Here is a 25,882-nt window from a genome sequence, read left to right as displayed (position 1 = left end):
ACACTTTTTTCAGGAAAAACTGCTAGTACCTATGTCCCAAGTGGGCTACTAGGTTGATAGCTATCTTAAAATGTGTGAACCCAAGCAAAGACAGACCTCTTAAAAATATACCCTTTCATCCTATTACTCAGTTCCGAGGTAGTCTCCTGTAGCCATACTGTCTTACATAGTATTTCACTTATGATACTGTGGAAACCAAATTCTCCCTTGGAATAGCACAAGTAAAACATGTTCCCTTTATAGACTAATAGTCCCTTTCAGGACAGTCTGGTTCCCTGTGGGAGGTAACTCCTGAGCTCAGCAGTCAGAGGAGAAAAGTATTTCATTTACCTGGCTCTGCCCATAATCAAAATTTCATGTGCTGATTGCTCTGTCTCTCTCTATCTCTCTGTCTATTTCTGTCTCTGTCTGTCTCTCTCTCTTTCTGTCTCTGTCACTGTCTGTCTCTCTCTGTCTCTGTCTGTCTGTCTGTCTCTGTCTCTCTCTCTCTCTCTCTCTCTCTCTCATAGCTAAGACTATTTCTGAGTTTGGGCCAGTGCGTTTGTGGAACTTCCTCACAATGGGAAGTCTCCCATGAGCTTACTTGCTGTTCCCTGTTTGTCTTCTTTTGGAAGAGGAGCAAAATGAGAAATGGGTGCCCCTCAAAGTGAATTGTCTGTGCTTACCTAGCCTTTGCATGACAATATCATTGATCATTTTTTTTTCTTTCTTTCCTCCCTCTTCAACAGCTGTGATATTTTTCTGATAACAATAGCTGGCATGAAGCTGTTACGTACCTCCTTCTGTAATCCTGTTCATCACTTTGTTACCTTGAGCTTCACTGTCATCTTCTTCCAGTTTGACTGCAAAAATCTCTCAGAGAGTTTCCTCTTGGATTTCTTCATGGTGTCTATTTTGTTTAGCAAGGCAAGTCAATGAACTTTTTTGACCTTTATTTTCAAACAAAAATTCAATTTTATATTTAGTTTAAACTATTTTTTCTTTACAGATATATGTAGAATGAAATTAGTTAATGCAATTAATTTTTATGATATTATTACTTTGATTCCAGTAAATTCTAAATAGAATTTAAATTTATTTCAAATTAGCTTCTAGATTCACAATTTTAAATGTTCATTTATATGTTTTGCTACTTTCAAACAATTAGCCAATCCATACATGTTTATTAAGCACCTGCCATATGCCAGACACTGTGCTAAGCACTTGTGGAAATTTCCAGAAAGTCCTCTTTATTGGCATTCACATCACAGAACTTGAGTTATAAGATTGAGTAAATAAGGGAGTTTAGAGTTCATACAGTCTGTGGGTCGCACCACCTGAACATAAGATCAATCCTTTGGCCCTAACATTTAGTGTTCTCCAAAATACTTCCAAGTAATATTACTTCTTCAACTCATTTCAGGCAAAATTTTCATTCATTATAAGGTCATATACAAAACAAGAAGTGTAATCAAAAAATGTGAAAATCAAAATATCTAATATCTCCCAACAGAGTATAAGATCACATTTGCTTTTTGGCTGCTACATCACATATCACACATACAATCCACTAAGAGACCCAGATCATTTTCGGTTATGCTGCTTTCTAACCAACCTCCCCCACCTTGTACTTATAAAATGGATTTTTTGAATCAAAGTGCTAGATTTTATATTTATTCTTATTTAATTTCATCTTATTAGATTTGGCCCAACACTTAAGCCTGTCAAGCTCTTTTTGAATCCTGACTCTGTCGTCCGATGGGGTATCATCCTTCCTAGGATTTTTATATTTGCAGATTTGATAAACGTGCCATTTATACTCTTCAACAAATCATTGATAAAAATGTTCAAAAGCACAAGACCAAGCAGATCCCTGGGAAACACCTAAGTTGACATTAGTGTCTTTACTTTGTGCAGCCATTCAAATAGTTTCAAATCCATCTAACTCTCCTATCATCTACATGTTGTCCACAACTCTCCATCATGTCCAGATGAACAGCGTGAGAAACTTTTTCAGAAGCTTCATTAAAATCAAGGCTAACTATATCTACATTGTTCACTTGATCTACTGTGTTAGTCTAGTAATCTTGTCAAGAAAGGAAAAGTGGTTATTCTGGTATAACTTACTTTTTATGAAAACACTTTGTCTCTTGGTGATGACTACTTTCTTTCAGATGGTCACAAATCATCCCTTTAAAATATTCTCTAAAATTTTGCCAGGGATCAAAGACAAACTAACTGACCTGTAGTTTACACAATCCATTTTTCCCCTCTGCTTACAGGTAGCTAGGTGGCACAGAGGATAGAGCACTAGGTCTGGGGTCAGGAATTCCTAAGTTAAAATCCACCTTAGATGCTTACTAGCTGTGTGACTCTGGGCAAGTCATTTAAACACTATCTGTCTCAGTTTCCTCAACTCTAACATGGGAATAATAATAGCACCCATCTCCCAAAGTTGTTGTGAGGATCAAATGAGGCCATATTTATAAATTGCTTATCACAGTGCCTGGCACATAGTAAGTTCTTAATAAATATTTGTTTCCTTCCTCTTTTCTTTCCTTTCTTCCTTCCTTTCATCCTTCCTTCCTTTCTTCCTTCCTCCCTTCCTTTTTTTCTTTCCTTCCTTCCACTTATAAATATCAGAACAACATTAGCCCTTTTCTAATTCTATGCTAATTGTAGTCCAAGATTTTTAAAAGATTACTGATGATAGCTCAGCAATAACATTCACCAGTTCTGTCAGCACTGTAGGATGTGGTTCCCCTGGGCCTGTAACTTGAATTCATTTGAAGAAACTAGGTGGCCCCTTACTATCTTCCAACTTCCCTTGGGTTTCTACTCCCTATTGGATGTTTTTGTCTCATTCTCTATAGTCCAAAGGTCCTTGTTCTTGACAGTGAAAACAGAAAAAAAAAAAAAAACAAGTTAAGCAACTCTACATCTTCTCTACCTCTCCAACCTCTCTTATCATTGACCCATCCACCCTTAGCAATAATCTATCCCTTTTATTTTTTAATAATGATGATTAAAATAATTTATGTAGCTCTTTAAAGTTTGAAAAGGATGTTAACATACATTATGTCATTTTAACCTCCAAAAACCATTGAGATATACACAAACACACTTCCATTTTTACAAATATTATTATCCTCATTTTAAAGATGAGAAAATGTGCTCAGAGTATTTAAATGACTTCAACATAGCTATACAGCTAGTAAGTATCAAAGAAAGATCTTAAATCCAGCTCTTCCTGACTCCATTTATGTGTCTCTATCCACTATACATCACTGCCTCTTTTCCCTAGTTTAGATTTAAAAAGGAAAACAAAACAAAACAAAACCAACTTTTTTTTGCCCTTTGTTTTCCTTACCAGCCTCAGTTCACTGTAAACTTTAGTTTTTCTGAGGCTATTCTTATAGGTCCAGGGCATTCTTTTGAACCTATCCCGTAAAACCTACCCTTGCTTCTATTTTCTGTACCTGTCATTTTTAGTCCAAGCTGGTTGATGAATTTCATGTGCAACCATATCTATCTCTTGAAGCAACTCTTCCTTTTTCTTCTCTTTGGAATTAGAGCTAACTTTAATTCCATTTCTCTTGGTAGCTTCAGAATTTCATACTTCAGTGCTTCTAGTCCTAGTCCAATATATTCTACTTATTTTTTCTATGAATGTTGAAATCTGCTTTCTCCAAATCTAGAATACATGTCAGACTTTGCCCAGTTTTTCTCTTCTCTATCCCAAATTCTAGAATGGAGTGGTCACTGCACATCCCAAGGTATGCATTTTTTTCTACTATGATAATCAGTTCCTCCTTGTTGGTGATAATATAATCCAAAATTGATGTTCCCCATGTTGGTTTTTCTACTTTTTGAACAACTGTCATTATTAGGGAAAGAGATGGAGAAAGAGATAGAGAGAGAGAGAGACAGAAAGTGTTAGCTCTAGCAGATATACAGATAATTGAAGTCTCCCATCATTCTTATTGCATCCCTTCATTACAGGCTTATGATCTATTTCCCAAACTGCTCATCTATTTCTTTTTTTCTGCCCAGGTGGTCTGTAGCACACTTTGATGATATCATTTCTGATATTACCACTATTGCTCTTCATCCATCTTCTCCATACTTCCCCCACTCCCCTTCCTGGATTTCTGCACTAGTATATCTTAATATACAACGATACTTCAACCCTTCCCTTTTTTAGCTATTCTTTCCTTTTTAAAATAAGTCAGATCCTTCTTAGGCAATATTCCAGTATGGGTCTCATCCCACCAAGTGAGCAATATCTGTGAAATCAAATTTACATATTTGGGTTCGAATTTGTAGGTCACCTTGCTTGTTACCCATACTTTGTATATTTCATATTGGTATCTAAGACTATGGTTTTTATTGCTACCTTATTTCTTGGATTTCATTCTCTGTATATTACCAGGTGCTGTCTCTATTGCCATTCTTCTTCCTATAACTTGGTTGCTTTCTATGGTATCTACCATGGGGTATGTGTAAGACATGCATGTATGTGTGTGTTTATGTATTCATGTATATATATATATATATATACACACACACACACAAGTATGTTTCTCTGTCTCTGTTTCTACATATATGTGTGTATACATGCAGATGCACATACATATATATTTTCCCTCTCTCCTTTCAATTTAAAGTTATTTTGATTAGATTTGCAAGATTCTAAGTAAATAGGTTCTTATCAACCTGTTAGGTGTACTCTATCCTTGTCAAAGAACCTATCATTTAGTATATTTTAAGCCGTGGTGACCCTGGGCAAATCACTTAACCCTGTTTTCTTCAGTTTTATCATCTGTAAAATGAGCTAGAGAAGGAAAAGCAATCACTTCATTATCTTTGCCAAGAAAACCCCAAATGGGATCACTAAGAGTCAGATAAAACTGAAAGGGACTGAATGATAACAATGCCCCATTAACAGGGGCATGAATATGTAATTAACCACTACTGTTTATTTCTTCTTTTGACCTGTGCTGGATGCTATCATCCACAGCCACACCATCATTACTTGGAGGAAAAATAGCTGTTTCATCTTCAAGTTATCCAGCTCCCTCCTTTTCAAGAAGAAAATCAAATCTCCAATTCCAAGTTCTCAGTGATCCATCACTCCTGCCTCTTTCCTTCCCAGCACGAATCAAGGGCGGTGTGTTCAGTTATTTTTTATTTCTTTGAATTTACATGGAAGCTTTTTGGTAGTTTTTTTGTTTATTTGTTGGTTTTTTAAGGAATATTTAATTTCCCCTGATAATTTAGAGAGTTGAGGGGTATTTCTTAAGTTCCTTTACCTTAATTTCTAGGAATGAAAGACCAGCCTGCACTTTGAGAATAGATTACAGTCACTTGGCCATGGCAGAAAACCAGACTTTGAATTATATTTTAGGCCGTTGCAAAATTTTGCTTCCTTTTCATACTTGCTGGAAATAAGATCTTCAGTCCTTTCTATTAAATTATAAACTCCACAGGGCCTTGCTGCTTTTTATCTTTATATCCCAACACATAGCATATTGCTTTGCACCTAGTAAGTTCACAATAAATGTTGAATTATTGAATTCCATATGAATTTCCTTTACCTCAGATAGCAACATAACATTTTGTTGTGTTCTTTAAAGCACTTTTAAATTTTCATTGCAACTTATTCATTGATCCCATATTAGAAAAGCAGGCTAATCTGGGATTATTTAAGAATATCATAAGTGCTTGTCCAATAGGAAAAGAGAATGTAATTCATTACACCTCTCTCCGCAAGGGTGCATACCTGCTAACGAACATTATTTTGCTATTTGAGTACTAGGCTGGGGCACTTGGGGAAAAGCTTGAATGTGGTGTAATTATAAGGAACAATCTTGAGCCTAGAGAAAAGATGAGAAAATATACTTATTTTATTTGAGAGGTGAGGAACTGTGAGTTTTGAACATGGCATATGCTGTCTAAAGTGGTTTTGCTTAACTGTTTTTCTGTGTCAGAAGGGAAGGCTCATGTAGGGGATAGGAGGGGAAATAAATATGATGTCAAAACAAAAGGCATTAATAAAATTTTTAAGAGGAAGAGGGATGACCCTAGATGAAGTAGGGCAGAGAACAGTCACATGTCTCATAGTAATCATAGAAATTCAACCACTTTAAAAGCTAGGCTTTTAGGTGCCTCCACATAGAACAGGGATAGGTTTAATTCATTAGCTATTTGACCCCTTGTTTTTTCTTTTCTCATTGCAGCATTGCAGTCGTGGGGCAGGCTATCGTTAATTATTCAGCTATTTATCTTACAGTTATTAGATAGGGGAAGGATTCAAGGAAGAGGTCTATTTTTCTTATTTTTTATTTTTACATTAATTTTCAAATTTTCAGTTCCATATTTTCTCCCTCCCACTAGATCCTCCACTATATTGAGAAAGCAAGCAATATGATATCTATTATACATGTGAAATCATGCAAAACATATTAAGAATTCTAGTTTATCTTCATTTCTACAAGGATATTTAGCTCCTTCCAAAAATAAAGAGACAGTGAGTCAAGAAGCATTTATTAAGCACCTGCTCTGTGTCAGGCACTGTGCTGAGCACTAGTATATCTGGTTATGTCTAAGACTGATCTTCTGTCTAGGCCCTTAATGATATTCCCTCCAATATTCTCTAGGGCCTTGCTCCAGTAATTATCCCGTCCCTCTTGGATATCTTTGTGCCCTCCCTCTCCCTGACTTCCATTTGCCTAAAAATATGCTCAGGTCTCACAATCCTAAAAAAAAAGAAGTCTATCATGCTGTCCACATCCAGAAAAAAAACTATGGAATCTGAATGCAGGTTGAAGCATATTATTTGCTCTTTTTTTTGTTTCTTCTTTCTCGTGGTTTTTCCCATTGATTCTAATTCTTCTTTACAACATGACTAATGTGAAAATAGGCTTAATATGAATGTATATGTTGAGCCTATATCAATTTACATGCTGTCTTAGGTTGGGGGAGGGGAGAGATGGGGAGAAAATTTGGAACTCGAAATCTTATGGAAGTGAATGTTGAAAACCAAAAAAAAAAAATTTTATTATTTAAAAAAATAAAATACAGAATGAGAAAAAAAAGTCTTTCCTCACAAAAATCCCCTGAATTAGGCAGTACAAGTATTATTGCCACCATTTTAAACATGAAGAAACAAACTAAGAGGCAGAAAGTTTCTGTGACTTTTGCAAAGTCATACAGCTAACAAGTTGAAGAGAGGAGATTTAAACCCATGTTTCCTACCTCCAGGACTAATACTCATTTCATTAACTCTTTGATGCTTCCTTTTAACATAGGCTGAAGACTGACCCCCAATACCTATTAATTTATACTGTTTGATGCTACATTTACTCCTTTTGTGGTATAAAATCCCATGTTCTGCTTGGTGTACCTTGATTCAAGCATCACCAGGGAAAATAACTGATTGCCTCAGATGGGATGATAGAAACATAAGCTCTTTGCTAGTATGCAGCGGTGTTAGCTTCCATATGCATGCAAATAATTGAGTGGATAATCTACCTGTTTTTCGTTATGCTCAAGATAGTGCAAACCAAGTTAGTTGAAAGCCAAGGCAATAAAATATGGAGAAGGATGGGAGCTGGAAAAGCAAGCAGTCTCTAGGGTAGAGATGGGAAGGGTTGATCCTGGCACCTTCCAGGGCTCTTTGAGAACTACCACTTCCCTTGTTCTATCTGCCGAAAATGAGTTTTCTTGGATAATAAAAATATATAGGTTCAAAGATGGGAGGGACATTAGAAGGACATTCTTATTTTACAGATTAGGAAAGTGAGGCCTAGGATGGTTAAGTGAATTTCCTAAGGTCCCACAAAAGCAGAGTCTTGATTCACTAACCAAAAGAAAACAAAGAAAATTGACGAGTCAATGTTAGAAAGAAGGCTGCTTCCATCAGAGGAAACTAAAAGAATACTTGGCAGTATAATAAAAGGAAATACAGTAAGTCATTAGAGAGAATTTAACTTTGATTCATTTTTTAAAAAAATTAATAAGTACCCAAAAAGCACCATGTTGAGTACAAAAAAGAGCAAAAAAGGGAAAAAAAATGACAACATAGTCCCTGCCCTCAGAAAGGTTATAGTATACTGTAAGGGATAAAACAAATTAGTATGATACAATATAAAATATTATTTTAAAAATATAATGCAAAGTGCTACAATAAAGAGTATGTTTGCAAGTAATGAAGAACGGACTGCAACTGCATCCCATTCATTCGTCATGCCTCTTACTTGGCTTTCCTACCTTACCCAATTTCCCATACTGCTGCCATGTTTTTTTTTTTCCTTTTATTCATATAATCTTCAAATTCTCTAGAAACTTCCAATAGGATTTATGAAAGTAGCTCCTAGGAATAGTAGTATAAGGAAGAAATCATTTGGTTTTTTGGGTTGACTGGGAAGTAGGCAATCTGAGTTCTCAACCTGTCTTAACTTCTCATTCTCTGGTTGACTGACTAGAGTTGTCACCCATCTCTTCTCCCCTTCCTTTTCCTCATGTGATCAATGGAGACAGTTATTGTTATGCTGCCAGCTCTGCTCACAGCATTGTTGTAAGATTAATGAAGAAACATTTAGGAAGACATAAGTTCCCTGGAAGAAAGGGACTATACAAATAGAATGCATTATTATTAAAGTAAGATTCCCTTAATCTCCCTTATTCTTTGACAGGATCGAGGAGGGGTGAAGGGAGAGAAGGGATTAGAGATGCTGGGCACAGTAACATCAATGCCTAGAGGGGAAGGGATGACCTAGATGGCTTCCAGAGGTGCCTCTGAGTTCTTTTATTCCACCCATCTCTGACTAAAAATTCCCTATGAGGCAGGGAAGATGAATGCATACTATTCTCTTCAGACTGTGAGAACTAGTGAAACATTTGAGATAATGAATTCTGGGGCCAGACCACATTGGGACAGATTTAGTGTAAATCACCCCATTGATGAGAGGGACTGACTGATAGCTCATTAGTGAGCTGGAGCTCTTCTGAAGTCCTTAACCTTGCCCAGAGGAAAAGAGTAGCCCTCTTGTACATCCCATGGTGGTGCTGCAGCATGGGAAATGTCTGGAGGAAATCAGCATTTTCTCTTTCCCCCTATTCCTTCTACTTCCCTTTTTCCTTTGTATAGCTTGTGAGATGAATTCATACCTTTTTAGGTGGCCTAGATCATTCCCCTGTTTGTGTTATTGTTTTTGTTTGTTCTGTTTTGTCTTTCCCTGAGGAGGGGAAAATTGGGGTGGGGGGGATAAAAAGAAATTAGATAATTTTGTGCCCTCTCACTCAAAACTCTCAAACAAACTCTAACTTCTAACCAAAGCAGCAACTCTTCATTAACGGTGGAACCATACAGCAGCTGTTTAATCTGGTGACGTGAGAAGTGTTAGATTTACCTCCATGGAGCAGCTAGGTTGGACAGTGGATAGAGTCAAGAAAATATTGTTGTTGTTCAGTCATTTTCAGTTGTGTCCAACTCTTCATGACCCCATTTAGGGTTTTCTTGGCAAAGATACTGGAGGGGTTTGCCATTTCTTTCTCCAGCTCACTTTACAGATGAGGAAAGTGAGTCCCAGAAAGATGAGATGACTGGTGTCCATGATCACACAGAGAGTTTGGATTTGAACTTGGGTAAAGGGTATAAATTATTAATTTATATTAGAGAGTATGTGATATAATGGGAAAGAGTCTGGATTTGGAGTCTTAATATCTTGGATTTGGATCTGAAAGGAGTTTTGGGATTCACATAGCCCCACAATCTCATTTTACAGATGAGGTGACTGATGTCCAAAAAAGTTCTGAGATTCATTCAGGGTCAAACAGGTAAAAGATTGGCAGAACCAGGATTCAGATACCTTGGTCCTCTCTAGACACATTCAGCACTATTAGAGGAATAAACAAATTTAATCTTCAGGATATGTTTGTGAATTCCTGTATAACCTATTTATTTAATGCTGCCATCTTTGGATTGAAAATACATGAGTTGTTATTTCTGTTACAAGAGTTGAGTGATGAGGGACCCATTGTTCCAATAGTAGAAAGATCTGGACCTGAGTCCTGCCCCCAAAACTGGCAGTCACTTCTCTGCTCTTCCAGTTTCCAGATGGTAATACTGTCCCTGTCTACTGACACTGGTTAATGTATCTAATTGCACTGTAGGTCCTGAATGGTAATAATAGGGATATTGCTGTATCATCCCTTGGGCTAGATAACTCTGGTGATTATGCCCTTTTCACTTTTATTTTATTTTATTTTTAGTGTACTTTTCCTCAGCAGTTGAAAAACGTAGCTGTCAGCTTTATTGATCTTTTTCAGAAGCCTGAAATCATCAGTAAGGTCATCTCAAAGTTTCCTCTCCACCAGAAAAGTCTAAACCCCATTATAACTTCAATCCTTAAGGCTTGGTATGATCTTTATTACCCTATGGTGTCCTGTGTTCAAGGTAATGACATCTTCTCAGAAGTTGAGTTTAAAATTGCTTCAACTTTCTATAGGAAGCCTGTCTGGTGAACACACTGGGAGCCAGATTGTCATCTGGGAACACAAATGAGAGAGAAAAGAAGGATAGAAATCCAGGGAGTTAAGGAGCAGGGAGGACAGACCATCAAGAGAGAGGGGGACAGTTGGAAGGAGAGGGCAGAAGAAAAGGAGGGGGAATGTAATTCAGTAGTAGCTTCAAGAATTTAGTCTCTCAGGTTCCACAAAGAAAGAAAAAATGATTCACCATCTTACATGCCAAAATGTATGGTACTGCATTCATTTAACAAGTGTCTACTAGGTCTATTGTTCTGTGCTAGGTATTGAGATAAACACAGAACTTATATAAAGTTACCTTTCTACCCACCAGAAGTTTATTATAATATATATTATACTTGGGAAGAGAAGACACAGACACCTGAAATAGTTGGGTAACAAATGTGATGCACTGGTGGGTGAATTCTGCATTAGTAGATTCACATTTTGCAATTTCTTCTGCCCATCCATTCTTGGCTTTTAGTGAGCTCTGTTTGTGAAGATGAAGCTGTGGGCCACCAGAGCCCCTTACATAATAGCACAGACTCCTTATATAATCAAAATATCTTTTTTTCCTCTACAATTAGAGGAATTCTACTCATTAGAAATGCATTTAAGTTAGCAGATTCATTCTAAAAAGCCACCAATGTCCTCCAATGTCCTCTTAAGCCTCACTCACACTTTAGTGCGAATTACTCTAATCAGATCAATATCTCCCAGAGACCTCCAATAAAAAGTAAGTGGAAGTTTTGATTGGGCTGGCTGGTAGGAGGAAAGATCTTGAATTAGAGGGCTGGCTTGGGAGAAGTGGTAGACTTTGGAAAGCCAGAGAGTAGTGAGAAGGCACTGTGCATTTAGGGGTGAGGATGTGAGGTATAGGTAGGAAACAGAAGGTCAAAGATGAGAGAGTTAGAAAGAAAATAAAGAAGTTGTCATATTTACCTATGATCCTTAGAACCCTTAGCAGTTGGTGTGATGCTGAAAACTGTTGGATTGCTGAAACCTGACTTAAAATGACAAGAAGAAGGGGCAGCTAGGTGGCGAAGTGGATAGAGCACCAGTCCAGGAGTCAGTAGGACCTGAGTTCAAATTTGGCCTCAGACACTTGACAGACTGTGTGACCCTGGATGAGTCACTTAACCCCATTTACCTCACCAAAAAAGAAAAAAAAAATGACAGGAAAAGAATGAAAGACTACCAACTCCCACTCCCAGTAGAAGAGTCAGACACAACTGAAAAATGACTGAACAACACCAAAAACGACCAGAGAGTGAGGCAGCTAGGTGATGCAGCGGATAGAGTACTAGGTCTAGAGTCAGCAAGTCCTGAGTTGAAATCGGACCTCAGATACTAGTTGTGTGACGTTGGGCAAGCCACTTAACATCTGCTTGCTTCAGTTTCCTCGACTATAAAATGGGGATAATAATAATATCTACCTCCCAGGGTTGTTTTGCAGATCAAAAAAGATAATATTTGTAAAGCACAGTGCCTGGTATATAGTACACAATATGTAAATGCTAGCTAATATTATTGTTCTTGTTGTTATTAAAAATACTTGGCACAGTCCCTAGAACACAGTAGGTACCATATAAATGCAACTTTTTTTATTATTATAGCTAGAAGGAGCCTGAAAGGAAACTGAGATCCAGAGGTCACAGAGGTAAATGTAAATTACTGGCAAATGTCACGCTAGAAAACAGATCTCCTGATACCCAGTCCAATAGTATTTCTATTATATTATGCATTACATTCCTATGTAGCAGATAGGTGGCATAGTGGATAGAGCACTCAGCTTGGGTTCAAGAAGAGCTGAATTCAACTCACATCTTAAACATTTTGTAACTATGCAACCCTGGGCAAGTCACTTAACCTCAGCCCGCCTCAGTTTTCTCATCTGTAAAATCGGGATAATAACAGTACCTCATCTCCCAGAGTTTTGAGAAGGATAAAAATGATTTAATATTTGTGAAACACTTTGTAAAATTTAATGCAATATATAAATGTTAGCAATTAGTAAGAGGAAGAGAAGGGGGAGGAGGAAGAGAAAGCGGTCTTAGTATTTGTGAAGGCTTTTTGTGCAATAATAAATGCTAAATGGGATATATTTGTGTGGCGATAGAATTTGAAAAGACCACACCAAAGAGGAACTAGAGATTGTTTTTCATTATTTCATGTGTTTCATGGTAAACGGTGCTCGTATGAAGGGAGAGAAGGAAATTTTCTGTTCGTATGTATCCAATTCACCAAATATTTATGAAGTGCTTACAGTGCTTAAGGCGCCATGCTGAGGGTTGAAGCACAAAGATGAAATTGTATTGTTCCTGCTGTCAGAGACCTCACAGTCTACACAAACAAGTTTCCTAAAAGGGAGAGCAAGACGAGAGTATAACAGAGGCTAAATTGACCTATAGGGATGATTCTGTGGAGTACGTGCCCAAAGTTTCCCTTGAAACTCCCAGGGACTCCAAGGACATGCTTTTTTAGTTTCTTAGAATTTTCAGAAGTTTCCAAAGGAGCTCTAGGTAGAAGAACCCTTATAGGCAATCCTACCAGTACAAAACAGAGGTTCAGACAACCTGGAATGAAAAATTTGAGGAGGGTAAGGACCCCTTTCTTCTGGTGGGGTGTGGGGGTGGAGAAATAAGGAAACATCCATGGAAAAGATGGTATCTGAAATGGCCTTTGGAAGAAAAGAAGTATTTCAACAGTGGGAAATATGGAGAGAGAGCATTCCAAGCATGAGAGACAGAGAACACAAATGAACAGATGCAGGAGCATGCCAAGGGATTAGAGAAGGTTATTATTTCAGTTTGACTGGAATGGTAACTAGGTGATGCAGTAGAGTGCCAGACCTAGAATCAGGAAGGCTCATCTTCCTGAGTTCAGATCCAACCTCAGACACTTACTAGTTGTGTGACCCTGGGCAAGTAACTTGCCCTATTTGCCTCAGTTCCTCATCTATAAAATGAGCTGCAGAAAGAAATGACAAACCTGCCAGGAAAACCCCAATGGGGTCATGAACAGTCAGACAGACATGACCAAAAATGACTGAACAACAACAACAAAATATGTAAATGAGAAAAGAGTGATAGTATTTTGAAAAGGTATATTGGGGTTAGATTGCGGAAAACCTCAAATATTAGACTAAAGATGATGTAAATGTAGACCAAATAGGGGCAGCTAGGTGACGCAGTGGATAGAGCACTGGCCCTGAAGTCAGGAGGACCTGAATTCAAATCTGGCCTCAGACCAAACACTTGACACTTACTAGCTGTATGACCCTGGGCAAGTCACTTAACCCCAATTGCCTAAAAACTAAAAAAAACAAAAAAACAAAAACAAAAAAAAATGTAGACCAAATAAAGATTTGAGAATCTTCATCCCAACTCTTACTCAGGCTCTTAAGTTAGGTTCTCCAGAGCCAAGTTACATTTCCCTGACTGCAATCAGAGAATGACCCAGATTCCATCTCTGAATTTACTACCTTAGACATGTCAGTTAACCTCTTTCTTTACTTGTAAAGTGAGGGGATTGGCCTCTTAAATTGACCTCTGAAATGCCTCCCAACTTCAGATCTATGAATATGCAACTCCAAATCCATTAGATTTGGAGCCTGGAACCTTGGAGGGATAAGTTTAGTAGACTGGTGTGGCCTATAGTGAGGAGTGAGTGGGTAGTGAGAAAGTAGAGGTTTCAAATATATACACATTACTTTTTATAGAAGTTTAACAGTGCGGAAGAGAAAACAGAGGGAGAGATGTTGATAATGTGAGGTATTATAAGGATGAAGGGAAGGTGTTTTCTTTTTGTTTTTAGAATAAGGGAGATCTATATTTATAGTTAATTCTAAAAATAATCGCTAGCATTTATATATGTATGCATACACATATGTATGTTTTTTTTAAGGTTTAGAAAGTGTTTTACAAATAGTGATTATCTCACTTTATCCTCACAACAAACCTGGGATGTAGGTACTATTATTATCTCCATTTTACAGAGGAGGAAACCTGAAGTAAACACTGTGTAAGTGTCATCCAGAGTTGGATAGCCAGTGAGTATCTGAGTCAGGATTCAAACTCAGGTCTTCCTGACTCCAGGTCCAGTACTCTCAGTCAGTCATTTTTCAGTCCCGTCTGCCTCTTTGTGACCCCGTTGGGGTTTCCTTGGCAAAGATACTGGAGCAGTTTGTCATTTCCCTCTCCAGCTCATTTTACAGATGAAAAAATTGAAGCCAACAGGGTTCAGTGACTTTCCCAGCATCACACAACTAGTAAGTGTCTGAGGCCAGATTTGAATTTAGGAAGATGAGTCTTCATGACTCCAGAACTAGCACTCTATCCACTGTGCCACCTAGTCAACAAAAGAGGCTGAGAGGAAATGAGAGAAAATATAAGATCAATGCCAAAGTACCTAGGTCTTGGTGTAGATAGGAGGCTGTGGAATGAAGGGCACAAATGGAGACTTAGCTGAGACTTGAGGGATAGATGAAAAATAAAGGTTTGAAGTATTCCGTTATGGCACTGAAGTTCATTATGGAGATTAGGTAAGGATATATAGATTTGGAGATCACTTGCAAAGAGATAATAATTAAACCCTGGAGAGTTGATGAAATCACCAAGGGAGAAAGTGCAGAAAAAAACAGGCCAGAGCCTTGAGGGACATGCACACAAAGAACATGATGGATGGGGGATGAACTTGAATAGGATTAATCAGACAAAAAGGAAAAGAAATTGGAGAAAGCAATGTCACAGACTTGAGAGTGTCCAGGAGGAAGGGATGGGCTGCACTGTAAAAAGCTAGAAGAAAGCTGAGTAGAATAAGGACTGACAAAAAGGTACTATTTTTACCATTTAATCGAGTATGGTAAGGGAATACTTTAAGAGAACACTTAGTTCAGGAGTGGGTAAGATGCCAAATCATATAGGATGGAGAAATGACTAGGTGAGGACACAGAATTAGTTTAAATCAGGGATTCTGAGCCTGAAGTCTGTGAACTTATTAAAACAAAATCTTAGTAACTATTTCAATATAACTAGTTTCTTTTGTAATCTTATATATGTTATTTTTATGCATTTAATAACATTAACTGAGAAGGGGTCTTCCCCAGACTGCCAAAGGGGTCTACAACACAAAAAAGGCTGAGAATCCCTGGTTTAAATAGATGACTCTAGGAACTTGGAAGTGAAAGGGAGATAATAAGGGGATGATAGGGCCAGATGAAGACCTGGGATGAAGCCATTAGATAGAAACAAAGATTAAAGATGAGAGAAATGGAGGGAAAGAGTGATAGGGCAAGCTCCTGGAAGAGGTAGGAGGGGATAGGATCAAAGGCGTAAGCAGAGGTGTTGGCTTTGAAGAGAAAAGAATCAACTCTTCCTCAGGGACTGGAGCAGAGGAAAGTATCAAAGAATATATAGAAATTCTGAGATGTAGAGTAAGGGAAATGAGAGGTCTCATGACAGAGAGCCTTAATTTTCTCAGTAAAGAAAAAGGTGAAGTCATTTGCTAAAAGAATGGAGGTGGGGGGCGGGGCATAAGGGACTTGAGGAGAAAGAAGAAGCTTTGGAATGGCAGCTATGTGGAGTGTGATTTTAAGTCAAGGAAAAGGAAAGTTTTCTCGAAGTAGTGAGGGCCCAGTTAAGGTTAAATTGCATGAATTGATAAGTGGACCCATTTGGAAGAGCACAGTTGTGTGCCTTCTGGATGCATTCAATAGCACACAAGTAGGAGCAGAGAAAGAGGATATGGGGGGATGGGGGAGTAGAAGGTGGTCCAAGTTTGAGGACTGGATAGACATGAAAAGTGGCTGGACAAGAAGGTAATTCAAGGGAAGAGGAATTGATCAGCTATGAGGTCCAGATTGTAAGAGAAGAAAATGAGGCCACAGCAAAGCATCATGATGAATTGAGGGGGGCGGGCAGAGAAGGATGGATAGACTGAAGATTACACTGAGGATAAAAACTAGGAGTATTGAAGAAGAGGGAGAGATGGAAGAATAGAAGATTACAACCAGAGAAAAGAATTTCATAGTTGGTGATGATAATGAAGATGATGATTATTATGGCATTTATATAACACTTTATGGTTTGCAAAGTGCTTAACAAATATTTCATTTTATCCTCACAACTCTGAGAGATAGGTACTATTATTATCCCCATTTTAAAGAGAAGGAATTTGATACTGACAAAGATTAAGTGACTTGTCCAAACTTAAACAGCTGGTGGCTGAGGCAAAGTTTTAATTCAAGTCTACCTGACTCCAGGTCCAGCACTCTATCCATTGTGCCACCTACCTGCCCAAAATCCTAGAGGTGACTTAGTAATGGTGATGATTAGGTCCATGTAGTGACCATTACTGTGGGTGGTTGAGGTAGAATGAATAAGTAGGTGAAGCAAGTGGAGGAGGTCAATGAATTGCAGGGTCATAGTGTTCTCAGGAGACATCAGCATGTATTTTGAAGTCCACAAATATGAGGGCAACTTGGAGAGGAAGACTGAGAAAGATGCTGATTTTTTTTTAGAAAGTACAAAGAGTAATTTAGTGGCCAACCATCAGGAACAAGGATTATCTGTATGTGGCAGCAGAGGTGGATGAAGTAACTAACCTTCAAGGTAGGAGCGGGGATGGCAGCAGATGGTAGGTCTGGAAGCAGCATTGGCGAGCAAGGCATTACATGACCACTCATCATGCAAGCATTGCATTATTATTAATAAATTAACCGGTAAACATTTGTTAAGCACCTGCAATGCGCCAGGTGCTGTGCAAAGTGCTAGAGAAACAAAAAAAAAGACAAAAGACAATCCCTTCCTTCAAGGAGCTTACAATTTAATTGGAGAGAAAACATGCAAACAAATATATACAAAGCAAGCTATGTAAAAGATAAATAAGAAATAACAATGATAACTAATATTATTACTAATATTACTAATTACTAATATTATTACTAATTATTACTAATATTATAACTAATATTATTTACTAATAAATAATAACTGCTAGTATTTATTTAAGGGTTGCAAAACAGTTTGCCTGTGTTAACTCATCTGATCCTCAAAATTACCCTGTGAGTTGGGTGCTATTATTATTTCCATTTTACAGATGATAAAACAGAGGCTGAGAGTGGTTTAGTGACTTGCTTAGGGAAACACAAAGTTCTTAACCTTTTTTGTGCCATAGACCCCTTTAGCAGTTTTCTGAAGCCCATTGTCTCCTAAGAATAATGTTTTTAAATGTATAAAATAAAATACATAGGTTTTCAAAGGGTCATTTATATTGAAATAAAGATGTAATTTTCCCCCACTCCAGTTAACAGACAATACCTCCCCCAGTCTAAAGGAAATATTCAAACTGCACCACTTACTATTATTTTTCTTAATTAATCAATAAACATTAAACATCTACTAATGTGCTAGGCACTCTGCTAAACACTGGGGATATGAAAAGACGTAAGAGTCGCTGTCGTTTGCTACCTAACCTAAAACAGGTATTTTCAAACTATTATCTTAAATAACATGTGCTAGTTTTTGCCAAGAATTAAAAGCCAAATGCATTAATCTGTAAAATTTACAGGCTACTCCCATTCCAAAAAAAGGAGCTATGAAGTAGTCATTTTTAGTTTCCCATAATTATCATGTAGGGCAAGTAATTAGCTCCTAAGACCTCTGTGACTCGTGAACTTTCTCCTTGAATTTATTGTTGTAACCTGGCAAACACCACTTCCCCCCCCCCCCCCCCCCTTCCCTTCCACCTCAGTCTGTTTCCTGTTGTGGTAAATCTTTTTTTTTTTTTAACAAGTACATTAAAGAGTTATGTGTTATAATCAAAGAACAGGGCAAAAAAGAACAGAGAAAAGAGGTATATCCTATCCTGCAGAGTGGTAGGGAGTCCAGTCCTAAGAAGAAAGATGGCGGCAAGGATAGAAACTAGCAGGAGATCACAGCAAGCAAAATTCTAGGGTTTCTTGGTGGAAGGAAAAGAAAAAAGGTATCAGATGAGGGTCAAAGTGGGTTCATGTGATCACAGTGTATATCAACTTTGCAGCCCCCAAAAGACCGTGAGGTCCTTGAAATCAGAAGCTGTCTTTTTTATTTCTTTTCTACCTCAACCCTGCCCCCCCCAAAACAGCTAGCACAGAGCTGAGTTCCTAATAATTGCTTGATAAATATTGTTGATTTGATTTGAAAATCTCAAGAGAGGAAAAAATGGGTTTTGCTTAAAGGAGGATTCTAACTTTATTTGGTAGTTGGGTCATTTTTTTAAAAAAATCTATTTTACAGAGCTGATGATTCACAGTGGGAAAGCTGAGGGTGGAAGGGAGGGTTTTGCATTTAGATGCTTGGGTCACTTAGAGTTCTCAGAGCTGTCTTTTCATGGTGCATGTTTTGATTTCTTTGGCTTCCTGTAAATCTTGTTTTGCCGCCTCATTGCTGTCCTGCTGTCCCTCGCACAGCTGGGGGGCTAGCTTAAGCCCAACAGAGGTGGTTCCTCAACTGTGAGTGTATTGCTGTCTGCTCTATAGGGGGCTAAGTCTTTCCTTACAAGATAGAGAAGGGTAAACCAAAATCTGTTTCCAGGTGTACAGATAACCTGTTGGTGATAGCTAGATGGCACCCAATTGGGCCAGCCCTGTGTAACTGTGGTTATGACACTTTTTACCTCTACCCACTCTTTTCCACAGCACATGCCAGAAGAATGAACCTCCTTTAATGTAAACTATGCAAAGTTATAATGCTGTAGTATTTCTGAGAAGGGAAGAAGTAAGACTTAAAGAAATACTCACGGATCTCATCTCCTAGTGAATTTATTTAAATCCTCTTTTTGGGTGTTAAGTCAGCTATGCAGAAATCTTCCTCCTCTACCCTCCCTTTGCTTAGCTTCCAATGCCTGATGTGGCACATTCTTTCATCCCAGTTGCCCAAGAGTTATATACTCATATTTGTGACTATCAAACATCAGTATGTTTAAATTCTCAGTAAAAGAGAGAACCTTTTAGATTATATTTCTACAGACCCTTATCCCACTCTCTCCCAAATCTCAGTATGACCCAGGGGTGGGGAACCTGCAAGTTCAAGGCCCACATGTGGCCCTCTGACTGAATCCAAACTTGAAAGTGACCATATTTGAACTTGATACGTTCCAAATCTCCCAGTGATCTATGATTAGATTAAGTAATGGAGGCTCAGAGAAGGTGACTTGGTCGAGAATTCGTAAAACTATCCTACTATTCTGACTCATTTTAGTACACCCTGAGAGCAACCCCCCCTACTCTACATAGCAAATAAGATTGGGGCTGAAGCAAATCCTCCAGAAAACCTTCTAGGAAAGACATCAACTTAATAATGAGCCAGGTTAGAATTTTCCTTGTTGTAATTGTGTTGGAAAGGAATAAGTGGTTAATACAATGGCCACTGGCATTTTGGATGTTTTATTAAATGCATGTACACTAGGATCTGATAAGTTTGCCTACAGATTACAGAAGCAACCACAAAGACCAGATGACTTCCTTTACCAAAGGTTTAGCTTGAGTGTAGGACCCTGCATTTTCCCCATATTTTCTCAAATCTGCTCTTTACTTTTTGGGGGGGGGGCTGGGAGGGAGGCATAATAAACTCTGATACTTCTGCTGTGTGTGAAAAAGTGCCCTAAGTAGGAATGACATGCATTCCACTAATAAGAATAAAAATAATAAATGACACATATCACATTTTAAAATTTGTGAAGCACTTGAAACATATTATCTCATTTGAGCTAACAAAGATTTATTGCGATGATACTATGGGCTAGACGCTGGCTACGGAGGGGTGATACAAAAATGAAAATGACAGTCCTTGCCCTCAAAGAATTTCTAATGTATTCCTGGGGAGTTATGAATGCTCAGAGAAAAGGTCATAATAACATCTTATTTATTCAGAGGTCACTTTTCTATCTATTGTCTAGCTAGGTGGAATACATCTAGGAACTAGGAAGTAAAGAAAAAGGGAAGTGGTGGTCTGTGCGGCCAGTGCAGAAAAGCCTATACCTACAACTATACCTATGCAGGACTCCTAGCTGAATTCCTATTTATTCTCACTTTACACATATTTTTAACAATCTAGGTCAGGGGTGGAGAACCTGTAGCCTCAAGGCCACATGTGACCCTCTAGATTCTCAAGTGTGGCCCTCTAGGTCTTCAAGTGCAGCCCTTTGACTGAATCCAAACTTCATAATAAGATTTGTTCTATAAAATTTGGATTCAGTCAAAGGGCAACACCCAAAGACTTAGAAGGCCACCTGTGGCCTCAAGGTCACAGGTTCCCCATCCCTGAGTAGGTGATATAAAGGGGAATTTATATTGGTCATACAAACTTTTCCTCTCCCAAACTCTTCTAAAATATATGTGCTAATAGAATTTCATAGTTAGTGCTCAGTCTTCTTTGTTTTACTGTTGTATATGAAAGTACTTATTTTAGTTCAGGGATTTTTAACCTGTAGTCTGTGAACTTGCTTTTTATAAATTTTTGATAAATGCATTTCAATATAAGTTGTCTCTTTTATAACTCTATGTATTTTATTTTATGTATTTAAAAATATTTTTCTGAGAAGAGGTCCATAGGCTTCGTCAGACTGACAAAGGGGTCCATGACAAAAAAAACAAAAAGTTAAGAATTCCTTTTAGTTGGTGTTTTTAATATCATAAGAATATTTTTAAAGGCAAAATGCATATACTTCCAGATTCTAGGATTCTAATATGTGTTACGAAGATTTCCATGAACAGGGGTTAAAATAAAAGTTTCAACACAGGAGTAAGCCAATTATCTGGAAAAATCACTTATTGGAACATCTCATGGCTTATAGTTGCCAGATAAATGCAATTGTAAACCAAGGGGAGTGCAGAGGTTATGCAGAAGGGTGGAGCAAGAGGGAGTTATAAGGCAAAAACAAAGGGAGGAAGAAAGCTGGCTCATGGCTGCATTTGTTAACATTATTTGATTTTCCTGCATGCTAAAATGGTATATGGGTCAAAGCAGTGGGATACTTTGGTGATAGAAGCCATATGGAGAGATTGATAGGCCTTGTAATGTTACATGGAAAAAGAATCTCTCTCTCCCTGCATCAAAGCAGCAATCTAACCAATAGAAATCAGGATAAAGGGCCTTTGGGAAGAAAATGGGTCTGGAGTAGGGGATGTAAAAAACCTACACTTAATAAACAGGAAATGGAGAGAGATGGCGGTAGGGTGGGGTGATGAAATGGAGACAGAACAATTTTGTTAGGAATAAAAGATAGGAACAAAAGAAGAAGTGCCTCTGTGTGTGTGTGTGTGTGTGTGTGTGTGCGTGTGTGTGAAAGAGAGACAGACAGAGACAGAGACAGAGAGACAGAAAAATTTTATTCACCACTTCACTGTGGTAGGTAATTGTACAGGTAATTGAAAATACATTCTTTAATTATTTTCCTATCTTCTATTTCCCTTAAGACTTTTCCCTCCATCACTCAGTTTCAAAGAATTTGCAGGTGAAGTCTGACCTTTTATATTCCCCTAATTCATCTCCTGACATCTTTTTCTGGGCAAGGACAACATTAATTTCCAGATGCTCAAGAGTTGGGGTACTTCGTGCCTCATCATCTCTTGGTATATTAAACAATTTCAATTGTGTAGTGATGACTTTATGTGCATGGACGGATACACTAATTAGTGATTAGAAAGTATGAACTCACCTAATATTTTCTGGTTGTCATATTCTCTGAGAGGTCTGAACCTGTCTTACTGCATAAGATCTGCTAATCAAAGAACCAGGGATTGCTAAATTTCCCTTCCTTAACACCATGCTAATTTGCCTAAGTAGTCCTACCCCTGCTGGGTACTCTTATCACTGCATTATCCAATCCTTTGTATTTTCCCTCTTAGTTTTGATTTTTTTTTTCAAACTGCACTTCCCAAATAACTTTTTAAAACTGGAATTCCTTTCCTCTCCCTCTTTTCTTCTCAGTCTTCTTCAATCATCCCCCTTTCCTTCAAGTCATTCCCATATCCTTGAATGTTTGAGGTCATGAGATCATAGATTTAGAGCTAGAAGAGACCTTAGAGGCTATTTAGTCCAAATCCCTCCCTTTACAGATGAGGAAACTGAGGCTCAGAGGATTAAGTGACTTGCTCGGCTGCATAAGGGAGGATTTAAAATCAGATCCTTTAACTTCAGATTCAGTGTTCTTTCTGACATGCCAACTACCTTGGTCATGCCAGCATAGCTGCCCTGCAGCCGCCAGCCAGCTCACCCCACTCCCAATTTGGTTCCCATGGAGCTTCATACCACCACTAGCACCAGGGAGCTTTCTCACAAGGAGGAAGAGAACCAGGACTTGGTCATGAGATTTTCCATCGTCTTCCTGGAAAATGGAACTCCATTTCACTTTTTACTTTCACTGAAGCCTAGACATCCACTTTATTAAACCCACAACATTGTCTTTGTTGGGATAAGCCTCAAACATGTTCTTAGCCAAACTCTTGGGCCTTTTGAGTGTACTTGCTACCAGTTGTCAAAATTCTGATGGGAATTCCACTTCTCATTTCCAGTATTATTCTAAGCCTGCCATGCTTTCAGGCCTCCAGAATTATATCATTGGTTGCTTTTGCTTATTGAAATCCTGGCAATGAATCGGTTGTATCATTTTAGCCTGCCACTGTTTACTTGACTCTTTCACTCTCCTCTTCTTTGAGCCCCACTTAAAAATATTTCATATTGAATGGAATATTTAATGGGACTGTGAATGTTTCCACAAAGGGTGACGTTCCAAAATAGTCCTACCTCAGCTGAGTGTTTCATAAGCTAGTGTTTTATTTGCTTATTAAATGTCCCTGTACTCCAAATAACCCCAACTTTGCCATAAAAAGTCAGAAAGTCCATTGGAACTTTTCCTTTGTCCCTTGCTTCTAATCCTCAGTTGACCTTCTCAGCTCTCACTCCATTCATCCTCACTAGTAACCTTTAGTTCTCAACTATTTCATGTTCCCCTATCTCTCAGTTCTCAACCACTTCAGCCCATCACTTTCTCTTCTCAGTACTGCATTTCATCTCCAGGACTTGGCACAGATTCTCCAAGCCCTGCTAGCTTAATCTTTGGGAAGTAGACTGAAGGACCCTTCCTGTTGCTTAGCCTAGCAACAGAGAATAAAAATGAGATCTAGCAGGATACTATTCTGGGAGAACAAAAGCAAAAAATCTTGGACTTGGAAGAGAAGGCCAACATAGGACTTAAACCACATAGCCTAGAAATGCTGCATTACAAGAGATTCTCCCTGCCCCAACTGCTTCCTGAAAGTCTTCTCTTCCCCCTCCTCAAATATTCCTAGGGCACTTTGGATCTTCCATTGCCTTCATCACTGCTTACATCATAGCATAGCTACCTGTAAACACATTGTATACTTCCATTAAATTGTAAGCTTCTTGAAGGCAGGGGAAGTGACATTTTTTTCATCTTTGTACATCCATCGCCTAACACAGTACTTAATATCTCTGCTGATGTTGTGAGAATATTTTGAGGTCTTTCAGAAAATGGCACCACATGAATTCAATTTCTTTATGTCTCATTTAGAGCACAAGTTAAAATGCATTAGTAAGCAAATGCGATATTTAACTGGGCCATCTCAGTGCTCATGGGAAAGCTTTCTTTTTAAGATGTTTTGCATATTTATACAAAGCATGTCGACTGTTTGTATAAGACATAAGTCTTATCTATGTATCTATGTCTAACTTGAAAAGATTTTTTTAAAATAGGTTACTTTGAAATATGGGGAACTAGAGGCATTCTTAGAGACTATCTAAAATGATGACTCTAATGTAGTTTTCTTTATTGTCATTTTAATGCTTTCTATGAGGGAAAAAAAGTACCTTGTGCTTTTTGTTAGGGTAGGGAAAAATGTGAGATGCACAAATATGGTGACATCCCCAATCCAAATGGTCATATGGAGTATTCATGCCCGACCTGTGGTAGAGCCTTCTGAGCTTATATTGGTCCAATCTGCCAGTGAGACACACTGTATTCTGACCTCAACACAGTGATGTCGTTTTGGTCCTCTTCAAGAACAAAGGACAATAACTAGGGTGGGAAGGGAAGGTTCAGACCTGTGATTTCATCCATGAGGGGAGCTTCTGGTATGACAATTCCTTTCATCAATGCAGATTGGCAACTGATGGTCATTGACCCTTACTGGGACTCTGTGAGTTTAGGTGACACATTCATGGTTGGTCATAAAACTAGTATGTTTCCAACTCCATGAGTGGTTCTCTATCCTACCATGTTGCGTATCCCCTTGCATATAAATGTTGCATAATAAATTTAAGGAGAATATAAACTCCTTGAAGGGCAAAGGCTTTTTTTTTTTCATTTTTGCATTTGTATTCCTCTATTACCGAGTACAGTACCTGGCAAAGAGTAGGTGCTCAATAAATGCATATTGATTGACTGCTTCATGCATTTGTCTAATTGAGTAGGAAATACCAGATGTCTACAACTCTTACTTGTTCCTCTTTGTGTGTCATAATCATATTCCAACTTGTCATTTTTATTGTGTTTTAATAGGGCCAGGATTTAAGAGCTTGGGAGGCAAACATTAGGAGTGAGACATGCATCATAAAAACAGAGTCCTCAAACTGTCTTAGGAGAGGAAAATAAAAGCTGTATAAAATCTGTTCCTAGCTGATCCAAATGAATTTTCTATTTAAAGTATGACAACAGAATGTTAGAATGGCTGGTGGCACTGTTTACTATCAAGGTGTCGCTATTTCCATCACATCTTGTGTTCTTGGGTTTTAAATGTGTCATTTCTGCAAACACAACTGTTCTGAAACAAGGGAGGGTTTCTGCAGATATCTCTTTTTGTTGATTGTATTTGTGGGCTTTGGGATTAAGAAATCCATTTTTCCACCCACCATTTCTTCCTTCTTATACATGTATTCACACAAAGGAAGAACAAGTTTTTAAAAAGGATTGTCTGATGTCACTGTTTAAAGTCCTCAGCTTAATACAGCAAGCTTCTTCTATGTGCCAAGAACTATACTGTAATGTGGGAATACAAAAGCAAAAATGAATAGTCTCTGTCCCAAGGAGCTTATATTCTACTGGGCAAAAGCCAGCAAGTTTACAGATAGTTAACATGAAATATGGGGGGGGGAGATATTATCTCATTTGATTTTCACAACAAGCCTGGGAGGTAGGTACTATTATTACCTACATTTTACAGGTGAGGAAACTGAGGCAAAGAGAGGTTAAGTGACTTGCCCAAAATCACACAACTAGTAAGTGTCTAAGGCTGGATTTGGACTCAGGAAGATGAGTGCTTTACCCACTGTACCACTTAGCTGTGTAATGTACCAGATAAGTGCAAAGTATCTTT

The 25,882-nt window shown here is 38.2% G+C and overlaps 1 protein-coding gene across 1 annotated transcript in view; it reads left to right on the top strand.

Moving 5' to 3' along the window:
* Positions 1-25,882, top strand: part of LOC114049980 (pecanex-like protein 2) — a 369,169-nt gene that overhangs the window by 213,742 nt on the left and 129,545 nt on the right. The window contains exon 21 of the mRNA XM_027871475.1: positions 729-906. Within this exon, the coding sequence (XP_027727276.1) occupies positions 729-906 (178 nt within the window). The remainder of the gene's footprint in view (positions 1-728; positions 907-25,882) is intronic.

Source organism: Vombatus ursinus, unplaced genomic scaffold (assembly GCF_900497805.2).
Source record: "Vombatus ursinus unplaced genomic scaffold, bare-nosed wombat genome assembly UNPS02014798.1, whole genome shotgun sequence".
Lineage (NCBI taxonomy): Eukaryota > Metazoa > Chordata > Mammalia > Diprotodontia > Vombatidae > Vombatus > Vombatus ursinus.
The sequence above is the reverse complement of the archived record's forward strand: the minus strand, read 5'-3'. Positions and strand labels throughout refer to the sequence as shown.